Here is an 11,552-nt window from a genome sequence, read left to right on the forward strand (position 1 = left end):
AACGGTATTGAACATATAAAATGGATTAAGATTGGGGGGAGGAGAATATTAAGACGAGTTCTTGGACCCAAAGTGAAGGAATGTACAAAATGGAAGATGTAATGAGAAAAAGGAGGCAAAACTACTTCTTACACTTATACAGAATGGATGGAGGAAAGCTAACTAAAACTATCTTCAACTACTTCTATATATATATGTATAAATAAATATATATATATATAATAAAACAACATAAAAATCACTGGATGGAGAAAACAGTAAAGAATATTGTAGAGGTGAACATTAAAGAACAAACAATTTTTGGCAGTAGAAATTCAGAGAAAAAGAGAAAAGTTTGAAGGTTTTTAAGGATCGTAACAGAAGAGAAGGAGCGGGCCACTTAGAGAAGAGAAGAAAAGCAGCGATAGATTCAATGAAGTATTTCGGAGAATCTAAGACTGTGAAGAAGAATGAGAACAGTAAAACCTATAAAAGTATTGTTATATGTAATTCGTAGATGGCAGACAGAAATAAAGATAATTTATATTTATTTTATTATTAATTAATTAAATTTTAAACAAAAAAGTGTGCAATTAAAAAATTTTTTAAAAGTTAAATCTTTAAAAAAAATTATTTACCTTTCACATTTACAATGTGCGATAAAGTAATTTTAATATAAAGTAATTTTAATTTTAATATTGTACAAAAATTATAATATTTTCCCCCGAGAAATACAGAAAAAAATACCGGCTGAATAGTCGATATACCTGTTAGCATCTTGGCTTCAGATTATATTAACTAGTTAATGTTTTAAAAACTAATTAAGGTAGGGGAATTCCAAAGTTTACTTGTATGGTGTAAACGAGGTAAGGCCCTACATACAAAACAAATATCCTGTAAAATTTATAATATTATGCCGGTTTAGGACGATATGTCCTAAATTTGTTTAATACTGTAACCGGCTGCGTGTTTTTACTTCTTCTGTGAAGTAAAGGTAGTATTTTTATCGCGAAAAATTTCTGTTTTCAGATTTCAACGGAAATATCCATTTTGACCATCCCTGAACCCATTTTGTCTAGTTTCGGCGTGACGTCTGTACGTATGTATCTCGCATAACTCAAAAACGATCAGCCGCAGGATGTTGAAATATTGGATTTAAGACTATTGTAACATCTAGCTATTGCAATCGACTGAACCAAAAGTGTCAAAAAAAATACCAAAGTCCGAAAAGAATTTGATGCCCTCATTAAGATCTTTTCAATTAAAATAAGTACGACTTATTTAAGAAAATAAGTACATAAAAAAGAAAATAAGTATATATATATATATATATATATATATATATATATATAAGTGTGGTACTTATTTTCATTGGTTCCAGAGTTATAGCCAAATAAATTTTTAATCAATGAAATATTTGGATCTTATATGGGGAAGGCACATTGGATTGAATCAGACTTCATCTCCTTTTTATAAGTATTTTTTAAAATTTATTTATTTAATAAATTTAAATATATTAATTTATTGATAATTATTAACCCGAGTTTGTAAAAAAAATCCAATAAATAATTATTCACTAACAATAAAAAAAAATATGAAAAAATTAGAAGTTATTAGTAAAATAAAATGTTATGTACTTTTAGAAATATGTATATGTAATTCAATAGGTATTATTACATATGTTTATATGTAATAGATTTGGTGAAACATTTGATTATTTAATATTAATTGACAATTATAATTTAGAATCGTATTATTTTTGGATTGTTAGTTTAATTTCTGTTTAATTTTATTTAATTATTCTGAATTTTCAGTTTAATTTTATCTACATTAAAGTTAACTACAGAGTGAATGAAAAATAGACCTTCACAAGAACAACACGCACACACACACACACACACACAGGCGCGTGCACATGCGGCCGCACTGAGGCACACCTGCCCGATCATTAATAAACTGGAAAAGATTCTTATCTTTTAGTTTATGACTCCTCTGATATTGTCAGACAATATTCTCCCTAGGTCGGAGTTGATCATCATTTCGTTTATTTGTTTTTGTTGCAAATCATTTAATCGCTCTTTGGTTTGATATAATACTTCCGATTTTAATTTGTGTTCACTTTCTCATTGTTTTCAAATTTTGTCTCACTTTATATTCATCATCCTCCCTTAATCTTTTATTCTTCCCTTGTTCTTAACGGTTTCTTCTTCATAGCCAACTTCTTGTCGTTTTTTTGAGATATATTTCTTCATGTTATCTTTCATTTTCATTTTTCATTATTCATCAAACAATCCAATCATACAGACGGATTATTTTACACAGTAAGGTCGAAATTAACATTTGCATCCAGTATACAGGACTTCACTAATCGGAATAGTTTAATTATTATTAACTATTATTTATACGACACACCAGAAACCTGAAACGTTTGTTAATCGGTAACTAACGAAGATACGAATAATACTGATCTAGTAATATCAGTAATAAACGGACTTTTACTCTATTCTAATATTTCATGTAAGATTGTTGAATTAATAATTGTATAAATATTTGTTGATAATAAAAATTAATATTTCAGCGATTATGTTACTATTCACTTTATTAAAGAATTGGAGGATCGTATCACACTTTTAAATGAAATAAGTTTAAACCAAGTGCAGCAAAAAATGCGTATATGTAATTTAATAAGCGTCCAAGGAAGTCATGCTGTGTCAAAATCAGATTTTTCTAGATGAGCTGGTAAGAGGTCAAAGTAAGAGATAAAACCGATCCTATTAACTAGAGAGGGATCGCTCTTAATAAAAACTATTGTCAAGTACTTTACATTTGTTCTAATCAGGAGACAGACACGGTGGTGGAAAACAGGAAAATTTTGCCGTAGAAGCAGAGTGGATTTAGGTATGATAAAAAATACATCGATAATATTTTGCTTTTTAGTCTCCTGATTAATATTAAACTTAGGTAAATGACAAAAAAAGTTAATCGCTGTATTTGTTTATTTTTAAAAGCGCATTTGATACCGGAAATAAGAATAAGTTATTTTAAAAATTATCCAGCATCGGTGAAAATTACAAAATGGTAAATATTTAAAAAAGATTACTATTTCTAACTCAAAAAAACCTTAAATAGCGATTAAATTCAGCTAAAAAAGGCATTTTTCAGGCTATATTTCGCCCTTGTTATTTCCATAAGATTAGCGTAATTTTTTGAACAGAATGTTGTTAGATAAGTAAGAATAAATCAGGCAAATTAGATTAATATTTTGTTATTTGCAGATTATCTTGTCATCCTTTCTAACTCATAAAAATTGAAACACATTTAAGTGGCAATGTTAGTACAGTGTTTTTATATTAATAATAATTGTAAGTGAATACTGCGAAGACGAAGGCAATTATCTTTTGACAGAGAGGGAAATCTAAACAAATGAAGCCTACAAAATTGGAGAAATTGAAAGACTTGATAAATAAAGATACTTAAAAATACTTTTTTATCACCAGGAATTACTCATAAGAATATTGATTATATGAATAAAAAAGCCATGTTTGGAACGGTGAATATTTTAGGTTATTTAACTAAGCATTTGCCACCGTTAGTATTAATACAATTGTATAAATTAATGTTTCACTTACTTTTAAAACTATATACCAGAGTTCTTTCGAAGCCGTTACTCCCTCATCGGTGATTTCCCAAAATATGTTAATTCAAGTTCAAATGTATAATAGTATTTAAAGTAAAATTATTACGTTCATAATAGTCGGTCGTCAAGAAACCAGACTATTAGAGAAATTTTATGTATATTTGAATAAGAATAAATTGATGAATGAACAGGTCAGATTCGATAATGATATCCTTTATGAACAAATTATATAATAATTAATTATTAATAGGTTGGTTACATTTCATTTAATATTAACTCTATTTCATAAAAGTCGCAAACCTCTTACAAACATGACGTTACACTCTTATTGACGTACAATTTAATTTTATTTCTTGATGATGGAGTAACGGCTCCGAAAGTACTCGGATATATACTTTTAAAATTGTTGGTATGTGAAAAATTAATTTATGCAATTATAGGTTATGTTTAGAGCTAAATCACAATCCTGGTTAAAGAAAAATACGATTATAATTTGATGGTGGATTCAGTTTTTTTTTATACTCATCCGAAATCAGGGCACCTTTGTGTTTTGAATAATTACATAAAGCAAAATATAGAGTTCTGAACGCTCTATTTCAATAGGAAAAATCTACTCTTTAACCGTTATATTGGAAGTACAGCATTTAAGAAATACCAGTTGCAAAAGATTGTTATCGTGGTTAATTAAAATATCAATTCGTAGACTGTCTATGCTACGGCAGATGATGCCGGATATCCGACGTGGTAATGCACTCTGTTACGATTGTTACAATCAAATCAGAAGATATTAAATGCAAGCAAATCGGAACGGAGAACAAATGTTAGCTACAGAAAAGGGAAGGATGTTAGAGGATTTTAATAAACACCACAAATTACTGGATTCTAAACAATTCGTAATTCGAATTGTAGACAATCGACACAATGCCCTGCGCAGTCCATAAATTTTTTTTAAAATGGTATTTAAATATACAGGTTAATAGTCCTGTTAAATATTTCGAAAAACAAATTTCTAGATTATATTTGAATAATACCCTAAATAAATGTGAGTATATTGATAATTGTACAATATGCAAGTTATAGTTTCCTCAAAACTTGGTAAACGTTTTTATTAGAACGTCCACTGTACTGACCATAAAGGATGAATACTTATTATGTTACACGTGTGAGAATAAAGATAAGTGCCAAAACGTAGAACATAATTTCTGATAAAGAATATTTATTGATCGTGTAAACAAATTGAGTTATTTTACTATTGCGTCTTTAAAAATCAGATAATTTATTTTAAACGATGCATAAAATAATGGGAATAATCACATAAATATAAGTAGTATATTTTATTTTTTGTTATCTGTTATTTTTTTTTTATTTAATTTTTATTAATTTGACATTAAGTGTAAATAAAATAGGTTAACTATGTATTATTCTTATTGTTGTCTCATGAAACACGTATAATAAAAGAAAGTCATTGTACGTATGTATGTTTGTTTGTTAGACGTCCGTACCGCAACAGCTGAGGGACTGATTAGGAAAGGGAACACTGTTACATTATTACTATTATTTTCGAACACTATCATATTTTGGAAATTTGTAAAATATCCTAAACTTTTATACAAAATTTTGGAGTATTCTACATTGTTTTACGTTATAGCACATTTTTTACCTGGAACTGTTAAAAAATACGGAATTTTCCGAATGTTTGTAGAATATTCCGCATCATTCCTACTACAAAGAAGATCTCGAAAGTTCTTCAGCAATATAAAACGGGTGTGTGTAGTAGCGCATAAAAGTGCGTAGATTAAGATAGAAGGCGAAGAGTAAAACTTAATTTCTTGACATTAAATGAATTGAGAATCACTTAATGTTATGTAAAACGTAAAATATTATTGAGAAGTGTATAAACATTACCGTAGTGAACGGGTTTAAAAGGATACGTAAATCTAACGGTGAAATACAAACGCCAAGAAATTAAAGCTTTTGCGAACAGACGAAACAGATGATGAATGACAGCAACGGCTTCAGAGTATGAAAGAACGTATCAAAGGCGGCTGAATCTGCGGACGAACGGGAACATCGTTTACAAGAAATGCAGTCATTTCTTCGATATCACTTCGCGAGAAACTGAATTTGAGGACCGACGTGAATGTCCGTCTACAGGCAAAGCGGATCTAAGCTTTGCTTTTTAACTAAATTAAATTAAAATTACATCATATTAAAAATTAAATTTTACATATTTATACAGCTGCATGTATACAATACATTTGTACAAATTTGAGTAGTTGCATTGTTATTGTACTGTATTTTATTCGAATGTCAAAACACATGTTCTTTTTTCAAACTCCTCGCGTTTTCATTCTAACCACACTGTTTAGGGTAATAAACAGGCTAGTTTTGAAATGTTATTTACAAAAAGGTGTGGTACATAACTTAAAATCTAATAATGTGTTAAACAAAAAGGTACACCGATTTATAAAACGAAAGGAGATGTCAACAAGTGGGTGGAATACATTGAAGGGTTATATGAAGGAAATGAATTAGAAACTGTGTTATTGAGGAAGTCGAAGAGAATGAAAAGGAAGATACAATACTGAGATCGGAATTTAAGAAATTATTAAAAGATTTGAATGATAGAAAGGTTCCTGGAATAGCCGGAATATCTGCAGAATTTCTGCGCAGTGCAAGTAAGAAAGCGATGATAGATTATACAAACTGGTGTATAATATTTACGAAAAAGGGGAAACTCCGTCATACTTTAAAAAGTGTGTTATAATTAATATACCAAAGAATGCAGGAGCAGATAAATGTGAAGAATATAGAACAATTACCTTAATCCTCAATCATTACCTCAATCATCAAAAATCTTAATTAGAATTCTGTACAGATGAATTGAAAGGAGAGTAGAAAAAGCATTAGGAGAAGACAAATTTGATTTCAGAAAAAGTATAGGGACAAGCGAAGCAATTTTAGAGCTCATATTAATAGTAGAAGGAAGATTAAAGAAAAAACCAACATACTTTGCATTTCGAGACTTAGAAAAGGCATTCGATAACAAAGACTGAAATAAAATGTTCAGCATTTAAAAAAAAAATTAGGGTTTAATTACAGAGATAGAAGAAAAACTGCTAAGATTTACAGGAACCAAACTGCAAATTTAATAATCGGAGAAAATAAGAAAGAAACCGTAATAAAAACGGATTCTGACTAGGATGTTCCCTATCTTCGTTACTTTTTAGTCTTTACGTAGAACTAGCAATTAATGATGTTAAAGAACAATTTAGATTCGAAGTAACAGTACAAGGTGATAAGATAAAGATGCTGCGATTTTCTGATGATATAGTCATTCTAGCTGAGTGTAAAAAAGATTTAGAAGAAACAACGAACAGCATGGATGACGTTACACGCAAGAACTTCCGCATGAAAATAAGCAAGAACAAAATTAATGAAATGTAGTAGAAATACTAGATGGACCACTGAATATAAAAACAGGAAGAGAAAAGATTACGGAGGTAGAAGAATTTTGTTACATGGGAAGTAGAATTACTAAAGATGGATGAAGCTTTTAGTCTAAAATATAATTGTTTACATCAAAAATAAATTTAAACGTCAGTAAAACATTTTTGAAAGTGTATTTGAAGCGTTAGATTTATATGGAATTGAAACTTGGATGAAATGAAAAAGTTAGAAGCTTTTGAAATGCGTTGCTATAACAGAGTGTTAAAAAGCAGACGGATAGATAAACTGACAATGGAAGATTTGTTGCGGCAAATTGATGAAGAAAGAAGGATTTGGAAAAATATAGTTAAAAGAATAGGCAGACCTATAGGCGACATCTTACGGTATCGTAACGGTCTTGAATAGTCGCTATCCTATCGGAGGGATAGGTACATAGGAACCATTTTGCCAGCAGGCAACATTTGGAATATGTAAAATAAATTGTTAGTGATGTCGGTTGTGGGAAGTATGCCGAGATGAAAAGACTGGCACTGGATAGGGAATCTTGGAGAGCTGCATCAAACCAGTCAAATGGAAGAAATACAAAGCAGATTTATGTTCGTTGACAAAAGTTACTGACAATTTTCTAAAAAAGAATTGGAAGGGCTTAGAAGAAATTATGATCCCGAGCAACGCCGGCTATACAAGCTAATTTATGATAAATATGTAAGTTATTGTTTGTGATTAATATGATTGATTGCAACATAATAATATATTGTGAACATAATAATTATATATGAATATCAGTTTTATATTTTGGAATAGCTTTTCAATTCTTTTGTTGCGAGACCTTGTATCCTAAGCATCAAAAAATTTTACGTTATGTTAAGATTAGTTAATGAAAATCCCTTCATTATTTAAATATGAAGCGTTAATTAATAGTAGGCAGCAGAGATTTCACAATAATTCGAACGTATATCAGAAGAGATATTACGAGTAAGTCCGTGGAATTCCGTAGAACAGGTTTCTTTAAAATTATTCCTAGGTGGTTCTGAACCCAGTACAGACGAGTCAAAAGATAAACTTAAAAGTTAACATCAGACCTAAACCCAGTGTTTACCTAAGCTTATGATCGGAGAGTGGAAATAATTATTCAACTGCTCCAATCTTTTTAATAAATGTTTCATCTTGTACGGATTTATCCGTGAAATTTGGCTCTACATATGATGGCTTACATACAAAAATGTTGTTATAAAAATTAACATAACAAAAATGTTGTCTGTACGACAGACTTTCTCGTTTAAATTTCATTTGCTGTTTCCCTGTAACCGAAAATACATAAACAGAAATATATTTTTGTTCAGAAATATATATTTTAACATAAAATATTTAAACTGAATACTGATTCATCATATATAAAACGTGGATGAACTACTCATCCTTAAAAGTCTGTCAACATAATTTATAATTCCTTATACTGACCAAATATCTAAAGACTATCTTTTCAATCCTAATCTTTTCTAAGTTTTTTTAATGTTAATAAATAACCTTCAAATTGTAAAATCCCATAACTGATGAAACTTCGGGTATTTGAATTGGAAAAATTTGATTAAAGAAAAAAATCAAAATTTATTTTTTATTTTCAGTCATTTGACTGGTTGATGCATCTCTCCAAGATTCCTTATCAATTACCAGTCGTTTCATTTCGATATTCTCCCTACATCTTACATCCCTACTAATCTATTTTACATATTCCAAACTTTGCCTGCCTGTACAATTTTTCCCTTCTACTTGTCCTGCAATATCAAAGCGACTATTCCAGGATGCCTTAATAAGTGGCCTATAAGTTTGTCTCTTCTTTTAATTATATTTTTTCAAATGCTTCTTTCTTTATCAATTCGCCGCAACACCTCTTCATTTGTCATTTTATCCACCCAATCTAATTTTTGACATTCTTCCTGTAGCAATCAAAATGGGGGTACACAACTATATGTTACAACAATCCTAAATCCAAAATATCAACATCCTAATGCTAATCGTTTTCGTATTATGCGGGATACATACGTACGTACAGGCGTCACACCGAAACTAGTCAAAATGGATATTTCTATTGACATATGAAAACCGAAATTAATCGCGATCACAATACTTTTTTTACTTCGAACAATGAAGCAAAAATCAAAGTTTATTAATGATAATTAAAAGAAAAACTTATTTGATAAAATGCAATAAGGAAGGTTAGAAAATTTTATAAACTGCAATTTTACGAGTAACCTTCAACCCTTTTACAAGGTTTGAAAATTCTTTGTACACTGAGAACCTTCACCCAAGTAAAAGCGAAGAATTGTTAACAAAAACGCTATTTTTAAGGGGAAAATAATGGTTTATATGGAACAATTTTCTATCTGCTTTTCCGACGACATTTTTTTTTATTAGTCTAAAAAAAAGCTAAAGTAAAATCCAGCTCAGCACGGCATTTTTCATACGCCGATTTAAATTCTCCTAATACAGCATCATAATTACAGATTATAATATAATTATCGTACATTAAACTGCACACGAAACATTAATTGAAACAGTGCCAACCCTCAAAGACACATACTTCACGTAAATGTTTGTAACACCATAATTCCAGAAATTTTGGATCCGCATAGAAGGAAAAAAAGAAGTTAATAGGTTTTTACAGAAAAAAATATTTTCCGTCCGTTATTGACAACAGCCGGAAACGTAAAAATTATTTTTTATCAGATTCATGCGAAGAACTTAAGTTAAACGTTTGCAGGCCTACCCGAAATTTAAATAAAACATAAATAAAAGATGTAGATGAAATAACATATTTAAATTAAATTAAATAGATTTCAAATAAGCAATTGTTAAAAAAAGTATTTTTTGCAAATGTATTTTTTATTAAAAATACTTTTTTAATTCTTCTTTAAATTTTGTTTTGTTTTTTTTTTCTTTAAAGAGTGCAGTGAATAAACACAAACTACAAAAAAATTAAATACTGGTGCAAACTTAAAAAATAGTAAAATTTAAATTAGTATTTAAAAAGTTTTTTTTTAATAAGTTTATATTGCTTTTAAATTAATATGTATTTTTTTAAATTTATTTCTTTTAATCTTTTTTCATATGTGATTTTAAACCGCTGAAGTACTAATCTAGTAAGACTATCCTATTTAAAACTACATTCAGACCAAAATAATCTTTTGATAAATCTTGAGTATTCTGTTTTCCCTTTCTGATTAACCAAAATACACAAGCCAGGTATTTAGAATTAAATTTTTTAAGGTAATTTTTAAATACATCTTATTTTATAAGAAAATTCTCAATTTAATAATTCTAAACACACACACAAACACACAGATCTATAAAGTACTTACCCATGTCCATTATAAGCATTCTCCAGACCGAAGATAAAAAAGTTCATAACGTAGAGTAAGATTCGCATGTTTAAAATTGTTAAGTTTTTCGTAGAATACGAATAAGTGGATAAATTTTATAACCTGATCTATTCAGAATACAACATAGGTAGCTACTGCTAAATCGAATATTGTATGTTCAGTATATACGGTGTTAATGCTTATATATTTTCTCATACTTTGACGTCATAGGATTGAAAATGACGCTTATTAACAGTACAAATATACTCGGCAAGTACACAGAATAGGATACCCCCACGATACTTCATGAATATTAATTTTATATTTCAATACGTGTTTTAAATAAATGGAAAAGTAAAAAATTTATGATGGTGACAAATACATTCTTTACTCTCCAATTTTTCTAGCTGCCTTGTTCCCGATCTTTAAATTAAAAAATAAATAAACATTTTTCAAAACTAGATAGGCTTTTACAAAGATTCCTCTAGTGGTGAATGCGTCTTCGCAAATCAGCTGATTTCGAAGTCAAGTTCAAATCCTAGTAAAGGCAGTTACTTTTATACGAATTTGAATATTAGATCGTGGATACAGATGTTCCTTGGTGGTTGGATTTCAGTTAACCACACTTCTCAGAAATGGTCGACCTTAGACTATACAAGACTACACTTCACTCATACACTTCACTCACCCATACATTTCACCCTCATTTATCTTCTGAAGTGATTTATAAGAATTTAATTTTTTTCTATTTTTTAGTTGTAATTATAAAATCTAATATACAACTAGAAGTATTGATATATTATGAATATATTTTTTTTTTTTAAAGATAAAGCATGAAATAATGTTTATTTATATTATGTTTCATAGCTTTCAATCGTTGTATTTATTAAAATGACACAAGTAAAAACTTATAACAAACTTTTTAAGCGTCAAAATTCTCAAAAAGTTTAAACAATTTCTCTATTTAAAAAGTAACGTTATAACTCAACAGAAAAAATACCACGAATTTTAATAAAAAATTATTTCATTTTATAAAAACATTACTGTGGAATACATATAAATTCACAGAAATTATTCCATAAATAGATCATACAAATTTATATCGGTAGTTCTTTTTCTTGGGGAGT

The 11,552-nt window shown here is 29.0% G+C and overlaps 1 protein-coding gene across 4 annotated transcripts in view; it reads right to left on the reverse strand.

Annotated features, from left to right (window-relative positions):
- Positions 1–10,615, reverse strand: part of LOC142333180 (uncharacterized) — a 107,837-nt gene extending 97,222 nt beyond the window's left edge. For 3 of the 4 annotated variants that reach the window (XM_075380130.1, XM_075380131.1, XM_075380129.1), the window contains exon 1: positions 10,426–10,613. In XM_075380130.1, coding sequence (XP_075236245.1) covers positions 10,426–10,493 — 68 coding nt within the window. In that variant the 5' untranslated portion in view covers positions 10,494–10,613. Of the gene's footprint in view, positions 1–10,425 lie in introns of all 4 variants that reach the window. The other variant, XM_075380132.1, reaches the window with a different exon arrangement.
- Between the last annotated feature and the right edge of the window lie 937 nt (positions 10,616–11,552).

This window comes from Lycorma delicatula, chromosome 12 (assembly GCF_047948215.1).
Source record: "Lycorma delicatula isolate Av1 chromosome 12, ASM4794821v1, whole genome shotgun sequence".
NCBI classification, from domain to species: Eukaryota; Metazoa; Arthropoda; class Insecta; order Hemiptera; family Fulgoridae; genus Lycorma; species Lycorma delicatula.